The sequence below is a fragment of the Emericellopsis atlantica genome (assembly GCF_019669845.1).
Source record: "Emericellopsis atlantica unplaced genomic scaffold F5Z01scaffold_6, whole genome shotgun sequence".
Lineage (NCBI taxonomy): Eukaryota > Fungi > Ascomycota > Sordariomycetes > Hypocreales > Bionectriaceae > Emericellopsis > Emericellopsis atlantica.
The window spans coordinates 365,830-378,243 of NW_025764708.1; the positions used below are offsets into that span (position 1 = coordinate 365,830).

At 52.7% G+C, this 12,414-nt stretch overlaps 7 protein-coding genes across 7 annotated transcripts; 4 read left to right on the forward strand and 3 right to left on the reverse strand.

Annotated features, from left to right (window-relative positions):
- Positions 1–5: 5 nt before the first annotated feature.
- On the reverse strand, positions 6–2,157 carry F5Z01DRAFT_648836 (uncharacterized protein). Its single transcript, XM_046263053.1, has 4 exons — positions 1,878–2,157; positions 1,692–1,816; positions 577–1,640; positions 6–524 (listed from the first exon to the last, which is right to left on the reverse strand). Exons 1-4 carry the CDS (start codon positions 1,924–1,926, stop codon positions 125–127), a joined length of 1,638 nt encoding a protein of 545 aa, XP_046120576.1. The 5' UTR covers positions 1,927–2,157; the 3' UTR covers positions 6–124.
- F5Z01DRAFT_648839 (uncharacterized protein) lies at positions 2,158–3,761 on the reverse strand. Its single transcript, XM_046263054.1, has 3 exons — positions 3,569–3,761; positions 3,446–3,520; positions 2,158–3,394 (listed from the first exon to the last, which is right to left on the reverse strand). Exons 1-3 carry the CDS (start codon positions 3,594–3,596, stop codon positions 2,433–2,435), a joined length of 1,065 nt encoding a protein of 354 aa, XP_046120577.1. The 5' UTR covers positions 3,597–3,761; the 3' UTR covers positions 2,158–2,432.
- A 177-nt stretch (positions 3,762–3,938) lies between these two features.
- On the forward strand, positions 3,939–4,533 carry F5Z01DRAFT_671901 (uncharacterized protein; the record flags this gene model as incomplete). Its single annotated transcript, XM_046264750.1, has 4 exons — positions 3,939–4,031; positions 4,081–4,145; positions 4,200–4,366; positions 4,433–4,533. The coding sequence occupies 4 exons, from the start codon at positions 3,939–3,941 to the stop codon at positions 4,531–4,533; spliced, it is 426 nt and encodes a 141-aa protein (XP_046120578.1).
- A 995-nt stretch (positions 4,534–5,528) lies between these two features.
- On the forward strand, positions 5,529–6,571 carry F5Z01DRAFT_671902 (uncharacterized protein; the record flags this gene model as incomplete). Its single annotated transcript, XM_046264751.1, has 2 exons — positions 5,529–6,162; positions 6,210–6,571. The coding sequence occupies 2 exons, from the start codon at positions 5,529–5,531 to the stop codon at positions 6,569–6,571; spliced, it is 996 nt and encodes a 331-aa protein (XP_046120579.1).
- A 188-nt stretch (positions 6,572–6,759) lies between these two features.
- F5Z01DRAFT_648847 (uncharacterized protein) lies at positions 6,760–7,532 on the reverse strand. Its single transcript, XM_046263055.1, has 3 exons — positions 7,220–7,532; positions 7,084–7,168; positions 6,760–7,034 (listed from the first exon to the last, which is right to left on the reverse strand). The coding sequence occupies exons 1-3, from the start codon at positions 7,472–7,474 to the stop codon at positions 7,000–7,002; spliced, it is 375 nt and encodes a 124-aa protein (XP_046120580.1). The 5' UTR covers positions 7,475–7,532; the 3' UTR covers positions 6,760–6,999.
- Positions 7,533–7,759: 227 nt separating this feature from the next.
- F5Z01DRAFT_481514 (alcohol acetyltransferase) lies at positions 7,760–9,918 on the forward strand. Its single transcript, XM_046260081.1, has 4 exons — positions 7,760–7,777; positions 7,842–7,961; positions 8,065–8,315; positions 8,366–9,918. The coding sequence occupies exons 3-4, from the start codon at positions 8,255–8,257 to the stop codon at positions 9,835–9,837; spliced, it is 1,533 nt and encodes a 510-aa protein (XP_046120581.1). The 5' UTR covers positions 7,760–7,777; positions 7,842–7,961; positions 8,065–8,254; the 3' UTR covers positions 9,838–9,918.
- A 1,061-nt stretch (positions 9,919–10,979) lies between these two features.
- F5Z01DRAFT_648853 (uncharacterized protein) lies at positions 10,980–12,290 on the forward strand. The gene has a single exon (XM_046263056.1). The coding sequence runs from the start codon at positions 11,111–11,113 to the stop codon at positions 12,083–12,085; it is 975 nt and encodes a 324-aa protein (XP_046120582.1). The 5' UTR covers positions 10,980–11,110; the 3' UTR covers positions 12,086–12,290.
- Positions 12,291–12,414: the final 124 nt, after the last annotated feature.

Below are 12,414 nucleotides of genomic sequence, written 5' to 3' on the forward strand. Positions count from 1 at the left end.
AACGCGCCTGGAAATTGATTCTGGTTAATGCTATGCAAACAAAACCAATGATGCCTCTCTATGATGCAAAGTATCGCAAGTCGAGCAGCGAGCTCCGTTTCAATGCGCGAGTGTGCGGCCTCCACTAAGGCTTCGACTGCTCCTTTTCCGCTGTCAAGCCCGTAGCTACACTGCTGCTCGTGCTGTCTTTCCGAGCCCTGGGGTCCTCGCCAGCGCCTTCCTGCGCACTGCGTTCGAGGAAGCCAGCCCATAACTCAGCCAAGGATTCCTTGTCCTTGCCGCCAGAAGGAGAGGGTTCAGAGAACACGTCTGCGTTGAGTGACGGAGAACTTGGCGTGCGATGAAACGGGGACACCGGAAGACGTAGACTATTGCTTGACGTGCCTGGTCGCGCAAGGCCAGCTTGCTCGCGTTGTTCGTCGGTCCAGTTTAGATAACCAGCCATGACTTGGAGGACCTGAAAGCGTTTCACGTCTCCACGATCCAGAGTCAAGAACTGAAGAAGGTGGTTGGTGATGATTTGCCTAGGATATGAGTAAGCTTGATGGACGGTTAGGCAAATACCATTACACTCACCGGTCAACGTTATCTTCCGGTTTCGTCTTCTTGAGGTATCGCAGCGCTTTGGTCAAATGGTCGTTCAAAACGATAGCTTCATGCCTGAGCTTGCCGATGAGGAGATTCTTCTCCTTGACCTCCTTCTCGAACGGCGCAGTCCGCTCGAGTTCGGCCGTCAAACTAGCCTTGGCCGTCTCAGCTTCGCTGGCGCGGGCTTCAGCTTCCTGCGCACGCTTCTTGTGCGTCTCAACCTGTTGATCTGTTGACTCCACCATTTCGCGAAGTTCTCTTTTCCGGGCTTCTTGTATCTCGCGGAGGGCGTTTTGGAGATTATCGACCAAGGTTGTGTTGCTGTCCCGCTCTTGCGCTGCTGTCTCGTAGCCTTCCCTCAGCGCAGCCATTTGCTCCTCCAAGTCGGAGACCTTATCCTCAAGACTCTCCTTCAAGGATCGTTCCTCCATCGCAATGACTTCCCACTCGCCCATGGCGTTCGATGTTGTCTCCAGCTCTTCCTTGAGGTTCTGAACCGCCCTCTGCATGTCGTCTCGCTCCTTTTGCCAGTTGGTCGCTGAAAGGTTGTTGCGACTTCTCAACGTCGACAGTTCTCGTTGCGCATCGTGCAGCTCCTCCTTGAGCTTGGTCACATCTTCGCCTGAAGATTCTGCGGAACCTCTCAGCTCTTCGTTCTGCGCCTCCAGCTCCTCGACCCGTTCCTTGGCTTCCTCGAGCTCAGCCTTGTCTCGTTTTAACCTGTCGCTCAAAGTCTGCTTGATTTGGTTCACTCTCCCCAACAGATTTTGGTACTCCTCCTCAGCTGATTCTTTCGCCGCGTTGCTCTCTTCAAGCTCTGATTGGAGACGGGTGACTTCGGATGCGTGGTTCTCCTGTATGCTCTCCAGTTGTTTCCGCATTCGCTCCACTTCCTGCCGTAGTGTCTCTCGCTCGTGGCTCATCGCTTCGAATTTCGCAGCAGTGTTGGTGTCATTCTCCGCTGGCCCCGCTGCCAACCCGTTTGTCGAGGGTGGTTCTTCGGGATCATTTTCCTCGGATGTCTGTTCGGTATCGTTGTTTGTAGTGTTGTCCTGGTGGCTGGTATTAATGTCGTGTCTGTGACTGAGGTGTCCTCTACGTACAGCTTGTGAAGGAGTCGCAAGCTCTTCATCTTCGTCTTCTCTTTTCGAGTTGTCATTCAGGGGCTGTGCCGTGTCCTGTTTCTTGCTCGCGTTTTTCTTCTTCTTGTTGTTGTTCTTCTTTTGCGCTGCGCATCCACCGATGTTAGTTGATGCTTGACAGTGATGTCTGGAACAGACACGCCTTACCTGAATTAGCACCCTGCGTCGGGTCCGTACTGGCTGTATTTGATGACATGTTGACGTTTGAACAAGAGATATTAAGAGCTACATTGGGCCTGCTGAAGCGTAACAAACTCAATGGGGTCCGCGAGTTGTTCGTCGTTGGAATCCAGCTGTCCACTTCGTCGCGACGGAGGGCAACAATTGGTGATGCAAGCGGAAGCCACGCGACGCTTCAGCCACACCGTGACTGTGGTGTAGTGGAGTTTACGCCACGCTAGCAGCGCACGACTAAAACCTGCGCCTTTCCGCCTTTCTGGATTTTGGTTCTTCATCTTACAATCATCTTCGCTGTCACGTTATTGAACAAGATCGCTTTACCCATGACTTATTCACGATCTGTCGCGAAGTAGAGAATTTCAAGCGCCTTTCATAATCCCGCACGTTCACATGTTATGGGTGTCGCGGGTTCGCTTATGTGCGTACATATTTTTTCTAGAAACCTGCTGTTCGCAAAGGAAATGGAGTTTTCGACATCAAAACGTGAATATTGAACCCATTACGCCAAGTAGATAGATCCATCTAAGCCTTCGCTTTCCTTGTTTTCTTGCCCTTGGTCTTGGGTGCAGATATAGACTTGGTCTCAACCGTTGTCTCTGTCGGAGTCTCCGTGACGACTTCCGTCATAACTGCGGTCTCCCCTTCCGGGGCCTGGATCTCTGCCACTTCTTCAACCGGCTCTGCTGGTGGTGGAATGGCCTTGATTTCCGGTGCCTCGAAACCGTATCCGATTTCCTGGAGCTTCGCAGACTGCTTGGCCCGCTTCTTCTGCTCTTTGGAAACGCGCTTCTCCCATGTAGCCTCGGCCAGGGGCTTCTCAAGCTTCTTTCCCTCCATCTTGTTCCACGGCACTTTCTTGAACCTCCTGTTGGCGTCCTTGAACAGTTGAGCATGAACCTTCTCCTTGGGGATCACATGGCACTTCAGAATGTGGCCAAACAGAAGGTAGTTGTTCATCGTCTTGGCGACAATGTCTGCCGTGCTGGACTCAGCAAACTCGATGAAGGCAAAGTGTTTGCTGGCGCCGGTCTTCTTGTTGCGCGACAAACGGAGTTTGTTGATAGCGCCAAATTGTGAGAAGTACTGCTTCATTTCATGCTCGTAGAAACCGTGGGGAATGCGGCCAATGTAGATAACACCGGCATCGCCACTTGAAGTGGCCTTGGCCGCCTTCTCGACAGCTTGAGCGACATCGGGAATCACTCCCACCGGCTGTCCAGTCTTGTACACGACGTCACCCTCAGGTGTGTCTTTCTCCTCTTCAGGGTCAACCTGCTTGACGAGGGACTGTGTCTCATCCTCGACCTCTTCGTCTGACTCGGAGTCGGATGGCACCTCGATCTCGTCATCTGCGGCGGGTTTCGATTTTTTCGTGGTCTTCTTGACTTCAACCTCAGCTTCTGTCGCGGTGGCTTTTCCGGCGGTTTTCTTCGTCGACTTTTGAATTTTCTTGGGGACAGGAGACTCGGCATCAGCAACTGGCGCTACCACTTGTCAATATTCGTCACGACCGCATGGCTGAATTGGTGGCCTACCCTTGCGTTTGCCCTTCACAGCCTGCTTCTCGACCACGGTTGTCTTTGCGTCTCCATTCTTGGTCTCGGAGACAGCTGCCAAAACATTAGTACAATGTGGATTGACAATTGCGAAGGGCTTGCCTTTTCTGGATCTCAATTCGCGCGCCATCGTGAAAGATTGTGTAGCTGACCAAAGAGAGAGACGGTGTTCGCAAACTCAATCATGGAGGCTGAGGTTCCAAAAAAATAATTCTGCCAAGCGGTAATCAATATCGGGCTTATCGGTATCAGGAGGTGGGGCATCTCGCAAGTTAGCCCAGTAGCTCCCCAGTACACTGGCAGCCTGAGCACCAGGCGAGGACCGAGTCTTTGAAGAAGATGGCTCTTCATCACACTGATCAAATACTTTGAATCGTTCCACGAATACATCTAAATTACACTCATTTGAGCTGGTGATAACTTCGCGAAATTGGGAAAAGAATCAAGTATCGCAGTGCGCCAATCGTCAAAAATGGTCAAGGGCGAGACGGACCTTTCTCATGAAGAGATCTGGGATGATTCGGCGCTGATTGACTCTTGGAATTCCGCTCTTGATGAGTACAAGGTACAATGAGTATTTTTCCAATACATGGGGCGATCTGATAGTTTCTCAGAGATATCACAGCATCCACGCCAAGGGCGGCAGCCTCCAGGACCTTGAGAAAGTGGTTGAGGAGAGGTACGTTTGTGTGGTTCATTCAGTGAAGACTCTGGCGCTGACAACCACACCAAGTGCTGCCAGAAGAGAAAATGCGTCCGAAGGTCAATTTGAGGATCCCAACAAGCCCTCAGATCAATTGTCAGAGACCGCTGCCATCGACGAACCACGCCCGCAGAACGCAATTGGGCAACAGCAAACATCTCCAGGACCCTCTCCGCCCGAGGTACTCCTAGGCTCAGGTGGGCAATCTTTGTTCATTCTTGGACTATTTTGGACAGATCCGCTAACGTGAAATCCACTCGTAGTCCAAGACGAGAGTCTCAAGAAGCTGATGATGGCTTGGTACTACGCTGGGTACTACACTGGCCTGTTTGAAGGCCAGCAGCAAGCACAGAAAAAGCCTTAAGTAGCCAGCGCATGCAATAAGATTGCAGATATTCGCTGGATTTGGCAAGTCTATCAAGGGCCGAGGCCCGACATGGACCAGCTACGTACAAACGATGGAAGATGAGATTGAGGGCCCGACGCCGACCGTAGCATGCTCCTGGCACTGTAGGTACGACAAACCGCTTCCACAATGAATATGCCACTGATAACCGCCATTCAGGTTCGTACAATTACTAAGATAATTGCCGAACCAACCCACAGTGATAGCACAGGTCGATATGCGCGGATCTAAGCTAGCCTTGTCGCAGGTGGGTTTCACCTGAAGGCGAGGACTGACCACCAATTTCGGCATTAGACGTAATACGTACATACGAGTACGGTACTACGGATACCGAAAAGCCAAGAAAACACCCAAACCCCAGGAGACGCCATCAAGAGCTGCTGTTGGCCCCGACAAAGCCTTGCGGCGCCACAAACGGCCATAGTTGGGTTATATCAGTGGCGGTCTCGCACGTCCGACTGGGGTGCCGACAAAATGAGACACACGCCCGAGACGCATCTGTCACAGCGAACCCCTCGCAAATAGAAACACCACGACATTTTTGAAAACACACGGCCACTGAAAACTTGTCGTCCTCATCGGATAACACTCGAACCGTGTATTATTGCACGAGCGCCCAGAAGGTATGGTCGCGGCCCGGTTTCAAGGAAGGACTACTCAGCCCTCGCCAAGTTGGGGACGAGCGACACTCAACCCTGACCAGCCATGTCCAGAATGGTATTATAAGCATTCTGCGCGCCGTCGTCAATTGGCTTGTTGTACCAGCTCTTCATCACTCGGTCTTCACTCCAGTGTGCTTCTCTTTCACCTTGCGTCTTTCCTTCAAACTACTTGTACGAGCAGGCACTCGCTTCAAACGCATTACACATAATCATCGCTTGGTCGATATTTCTTGATACCCCATTCCTGTCGCTTCCAAATCAACTCGCAATCTTCCACCTATTCACACCATCATGAAGTTCGGCACAGCACTTGCTTTGGGTGTCGCCCCGGCTGCTATGGCAGCCAAGGTCCGCAACACCTACCCACCCACACGCCGGGCTTGGGATTATGGACTGAATGCTCGGGATGGTCACTGGCCCGCAGAGGCAGGCCAGGAGTCCGCGGTCAGCGAACATGTCTCGAACGTGGATCAAAGTCAGTGGTCCTGGCCGGAGGACATGTCTGTCGGCAAGCAAACCGAAGTCATCATCATTTGGCAGCACCCGGGCGGCCAGGGTCACGAGACTGTCAGGTACCACGACAAGGTCACAGTCACCGAGACTGTTACTGCTACGGCTCATCCTGGAGCGGCTCCCACTGAGATGCCTGTTGCTCACCCCCCTGAGGCCGCTGCCACTCACACCGTGACTGTCGGCGGACCCAACGGTCTTGTCTACGAGCCAGAGTCGCTGCCCAATGTGCCCGTTGGAGACATGATCATCTTTGAGTACCTTGCACAGAACCACACCGTCACTCAATCTACCTTTGATCTGCCATGTGACCCTCTTGCAGGTGGCTTGGACACGGGCCACCAGCCCAACCCCGACAACTCAATCGTGCCTGCTCCTCAAGTGGCCATGCAGGTCACCACGAGCGACCCTTTGTGTAAGTTTCTTCTTTCCTGGCATGCGAGCAACGGCTGACTAGGACAGGGTTCTACTGCAAGACAGGCAAACACTGCAGCTCCGGCATGGTTTTCTCTATCAACCCCACCGCGGAGAAGTCTCAGGCCATCTTCAAGGAGAAGGCCATGAACACAGACCAAGGCGACGGCGCAGCGGCTCCTCCTCCTGACGAGAGCGCGACGCCGGCCGAACCTCCCGCTGGCGGAGAAGCACCGGCTGAGGGCGGCGCAGATGTCACACCTGGAAAGGGGACCGTTGGTCAAGATGGAAGCTGCGTCTGCATGGTCACCTGTTCTGCTGGGGGCTTCCCTGCCAGCCAGGTCCAGGGCGTTGGCGCAACAGGTGGCATGGCTGGTACGCTGCCCATCAACATGGCCGGCCTCCGCTAGAAAAGGCATGGCAGCTTGTTGGTGTGGTTTGATGGTTTGGGATGGTCTCACTGGAATCCCCGGTTCATAGATTCAGGATGGGCGTCGACTATTGTGTCGATGAGTTTTTTTGTAGACTGGAACGGGTAGGTTCTTATGTATGACTGGGTCATACTCTGAGTCAATATGATTTAATGCACCGAGCAAAATGCCGCTGTTTCTGGTCGATGCAATCACAGAGTGAGCATGAGGAGTGCTCGAGAGTCAAAGACGAAGCTTCTTGAAATCCAACCTGTATCGTCCATTATTCTCCATTCGCCCATACTGATCCTAAAAACGATACTGTTCCCCCCGAAATAAAGGCGCCTATGCTATGTTGTGTCCTCATTCGCTTGTGCCATCTCGGTCGGTCGCAGGCCCCTATCCGAATCTTGCATACAGGGGGCGTCTCATTTCTTTTCGGCGGCAGCCTTTTTGGCCTCGGCTACAAGCTTGATCAGAAAGAAACCGTTGGAGCAAGAGATGTGACATACCAGCAGCTTGCTTTTGCCTCATGATCTCCGCGGCAGTCTCCTTGCTCCGCTGCATTTCCGTACCGCTCATACTGTTTCCTTTCTTCTGAATCCGAGGTCAGTGCTGCCATCACAGATCTCCCGGGGCGACATTTACCTGCGCGGCTTGTTTCTTGAGGTTCGCCTCGCGGGCCTTGTCGCGTTGGTTGCCGCGAGCCATCGTTGCGATTGGAGCGGTAGAGGGATCGAGATAAGCGCGGGGATTGCAAGATTCGAGTTTGGCGTGATGATGATGGAGGAGGACAACGCTGTGACAGTTGCAAGTCAGGGTGCGCACACAGAGCGTCTGACCATGGACGTTTGCGCATCGCTTCGAGACCGCGATGCTCGCTAGCCTATCAGAGGCCTCCATTGCTGATGCTTCATGAAGTCTGGACTCTGTTGGGTCCAGTCTGGCCAGCCGCCATCGACCAATAATGTCACATCAGCCATCAAAATATCGATAGTAACCCGAGGTTCGATTAAACATGTTGGCTCTCGAGACTGATCCGGCTCAGCTTCACAATCTATTGCGTAAAAAACCAGATCCGAATTCGAGCGCTCCCAATCTGTCCAGTGGCTGGAAACAACAGCCTGGATATGGCTACCCTTGGACTCAAGAACTACACCGACATTGATCGCAGTGGCCGGGGCCATTGAGGTTTACCAACATTCTGTCCTCAGATCAATACCATATTTTCAGGATCTCATATCTTTCCATGGAGCTAACATGTACCTAGTTGAATGGGTGATAGTTCTCCATATACCAGCTACAATAGATGCGTATAGTAAGCACGGCATTCTGGCGTGGTGAATTTTGGGTCAAGAAGGCTACCAACGTCACAGCTGGCGACAGCAAGGTGAGATAGAGCGAACACCCCAACTACATTCAAAGGGTTGGCTCTTCCGTCTGCTATCTCTCAGCCTACAAATGGTCTTGCAGGCTGATGCGACCGTCTCGAGCTCCGGAAGGATTCTCGAGGAGTGAGCTAGTGGAGTGTGGCGAAGGGCATCTCCGTGCGTGAGCGCCTGGAGTTGGACGGCCGTATGGGAAGCTCAGGGTCCTTCTTAAAGCACCGGATTTCCTGTAATCAGCTTCTCGAGACCAGCATGGAGTTAATCTTGTATAACGCAAGTGACCGCATTTCACGCCATGTCCGACTTGAAGAAGAGCGCGCCTGAAGCGCCAAAATACACTATCGTCAGGGATTCCAGTAAGCCACCTCCTTTCCAGCACTTAATGCGACTTATTCTGATCGCATAGTCATTTATGAGCGCATTTGGTATCTGGAATACCGTCTGGGCATCCGGTCCAATGTAGTCGTTGCTGCGACTTACAACCACCCTTCTGGCCAGGCGCTCACGAAGCCAATGGTCCTCAGAGCACTCAAGACCGTCATTGAACAACAGCCTTCCATGCGTCTTGTTGGCGTCCCTGTTACCAAGCAAGACAAGCAAGGGAAAGAAACGACAGGGCTGATGATGGCCGCCTTGAACGAGATCAACGTGGAAGAGAGCGTGCAGTTCAAGGAAGGCCAGGGCATTACAGAAGAGATGATTGAGAAGCTCCACAACCAGTGGGACTTTGGTGAACCCGATAAGCCATGGTTCAAGCTCGTTGTTTCGGGCTCGACTGTGTACTACGTCAACCATCACGCCATAAACGATGGTATGTCTGGGTACATCTTCCATCGAACATTCACAGCGGCGCTCAATGCGGCCGGCGCCAACTCGTCAACGGACGGAGTCACCACCTGGAGCAGTACATACGACCCTTCGACTATGGCCATTACACCTAGCCTGCATAGTGTTGTTCAGCAAGGTGAAGCCAAGGGGAAGCCATGGCAGGTCAATGTCTGGGAAGTCATCAAGCCCGTTCTGACAGCTTGGCTTCTGTACATGTTTGTGCCCAGCTGGCTTGTCTTCTCAGACCTTCCAAGTGTGAAGCCAAAGCCACATACTGCATCTACTGTAATCGAGGCATCCGACCGTGGCGTGACGAGGACAGTCCTCCGCAGGATTCCCGCAGAAACCATGGACAAGCTCGTGGCCAAGTGTCGCGAAAACGGAACCAGCGTAACGGCACTGCTCATGACCATGCTGACAGCCAGCATCATCAACGACTACTATAGCGACAAGACGTTCTTGCTCAGTGTCATCTCGGTGGACATTCGCAATCGCCTGCCCGACGACATGATTGCCCTGGAGAACAAAACCATGGGCAACCGCGCTGGTGGAGTCTACAGCTTCCAGAAGACGGGCAAGTACAAGGGTCTTTTCCCATCTGGTCAAGACAAGCTCGGCGAGCAGTCCTCGACGCTGAAGACGGATGAAATCTGGGCGCGAGCGAGGGATGCGAAGCAGTGGATGCATGCAGGGCTGGACCCTGCTGCTCGTACCATCCGTGCCTCAGCAGAGCAACCCAACGATCTGGACGCGGTCGCAAAGACATTGACGGCTGGAGAGGCAATGAAGCCAGCTTACAATCTTGGAAACCTCGGTCCATACGTTTCCGAGAAGAGTCAGGATGGTTGGACTGTGGAAGACGTTGCATTCTCTGGCCCTCCTCAAGGAGGGATTGGTGGTCCTCGCCCCCCTCTGTTCCAGGTCGGTGGTGTCAAGGGTGGTAACACGCATATTGCGACAAACTGGCAGGATGGAGGCATGCCGCGCGAGAAGATTGAGGGCATCGTAGATGGCACGTTGCGGAGGATAGAGCAGCTGGTGATCTCGTAGTAGTTGTGTCCATGTAAGAATTGATTGCAAGCACAAATGGGAATTCAAGGAATCGGTACTTTACGTCGGTCTGGATGCGTGTACGTGTTGTTGGAGAGCTCAGCCGATCGGCAATCAGCACCACAGTGAGGTGGGCAAGCCGATTTCCAGGGACCACGTGACCTATGCTAGCCGCCCGCTCAACTACAAGGTAAGCGCGTAACATAAACGCGACCTGCTGGTTCGCGCTTTTGACCGTGCAGCATTGGCCGGCATGTCTGGCCTTCGCAGATTGATACTAATAATAAAAGTCAGTCTGCTGAAAGCGCCGGTCTGGAATAGCTTTGCAGACGCCCCGCTATGATCCTCTCAGGCTGCGCAGTTCGTTGACGGCGCTTGACTGGTTTGAAACATCGATTGATTGTCGACGACCAATGGATGCGACATGACAACCGACTTCCGACATTTGCCCATGACCCAGGTGGTGAGCAAGGCCAAATGCCAAGCAGTAGCAACAGCTAGTTACCGCCCACCTACATCAAACTTGATGCTGCGGTCTTCGTCGACTGGCTCTGCGTTGTCGTGCTACAAGGCCATGAAGACGCGACCTTGAAACATGACCTGGCGCGAGACTGCTGCCCGACGAATCTTGCAATGGTTTGGTTTGGCATGGTTTGATATGGTTGACTCATCCGGAGGACTGCCTGTGCCGTCGAATCGTCGAGCTGCCGCTGGCCTTGTCTTGCTACGCGCGCGTGAATCTGGTCTCATGTTCCCTCCTGTTCATGTTCGCAAGAACAAACGACATGGGCCCTGCTCCTATTCTTGCAGTGACACAAGCTTGCTGAGATGGCATTGAACGGCTGACAATAGGAACATCGCATACTAAAGACAATGGCGCCCCCTCATCATGGTCCCATTCATCTTCTGCATGAATACATTGCATTTTTGTGCCCACTAACATCTTCAGTTGCTCGACGTTTCCTTCCTCCCCTCTCCTTTGTTATTCCCTTCTTGTCATCATCATACCTGTCTTGCCTCCTCAAAAGACTCAGCTGGCCTGGTCCCCTTATTGCTGTCTTGTGACATTTCGCTACTCCTATGCACGTATACACGTCTATCGCTCGCGCTTGATACCACTGCAATACCCAGTTCACAACCGTATTGACTGCCGGAAAGTCACATTGTATGTTCTATCACATCAACTGGTGGTCCTTGAGAGCATCGGCTGACTTTGCACTAGAAACTCCCACATACACTACAACGTCGAAATCATCACCGAAATAACCTCACCATGGTTATGAATCTTTTCAGTGGCTTTGCCGCCTCTGGCATCCTCATGATTGTGCTCACTATCGTCCGAGTTTGCACAATCATCACACTCGGCTCGGTCATGACATCCTGCTGGGTCCTTGCCATCAAAATCGACATGAGCAAGCCTTGGTTCTTCTTCGATGCCGCCTCGCTTGTCTTCATGAGCGGCATCTGCCTATTTCTGGTGCTATCTGAGCTGCCGTTTGGAAAGGCCTTCTTCATGAACCACTGGCCTGCCTTCTCCGCTAGATCTAGCTTGGGATGGCTCGGCCTTGCGCTTGTCGCTATTGGCTGCAACATTTTGGGCAAGCTCAACAACTCCAACGTCGAGCGGAAAAACATTGGCGGACCCTGGTACTCGCTGGTACTGGCATCTGGAATCCTCAGTCTCATCATGGGCGTGCTCAACCTCATTGGCACCCTCGCCAGTATCCCTAAGGGTGGTGCTCGCCAGGTTCGCTCATGGGGCAACCAGGAGCCTATTCCCGATGATCTCCCTTACCACAAGTCCATTGACGAAGAAAAGTCTCCAATCGTCAAGCCTCTCAAGATCTTCAAGCTGTTCCGAGGCCGCAGTAAGAACTCCTTTGATATCCCAGGCCCTGAGCCAACTTCAGCTTACCGTTACCCCGAGTCTAATGCAGCATCGCGTGGCGGCAACCCCGCGAGTCATCACTCCGGTCGACGGTCGAGCGATGATCTTGAGTTCAACCCGGTCTCTCCAACGGGACCTCCGCCGCCCATGTCGCAGCACCCTGCATTCGCCACCAACTATGCTGAGAGCGTGTATCCGGATGAAGAGCCGTCTTGTTCCAAGTCCAGCAAGCTGGAGGTGCCGCCAATGCCTCACCCTGCAGTGGTGGATGATGCTGCATCGCTTGCGCCCCCGGGTGTCAAGCACAACCGGTATTCCCTCTCATCACTGAACCGGTGGAGTCGGCAGACCAGGAAATAGACCTCTTTGCATTCAAATGGCGTTTGAAAGTAGGCAGGTTGCCACTGGTATATGGAGTCTGATTTAGTACATTGCGAATACCATGAATTCAAGTTGAATCACGTTCTCATACGCCTCTGAATCCCTCCAAATGAAATGAATAGATTTCTTTCGATGTCTTGAAGTAATAGTAAGGAGAAGGTAAGGTAGTACTGTAATTGGTTCAGAGAGCGCCTCAAGTAAGGTAGGTACCTTACCTGGAATGCGGTCCGGGGATGCACGTGACAAGAAATTTAGAATGGCTGCTTAGTCAGATAATCAAGACCCAAACGAGCTGCCCCGAACCGTTG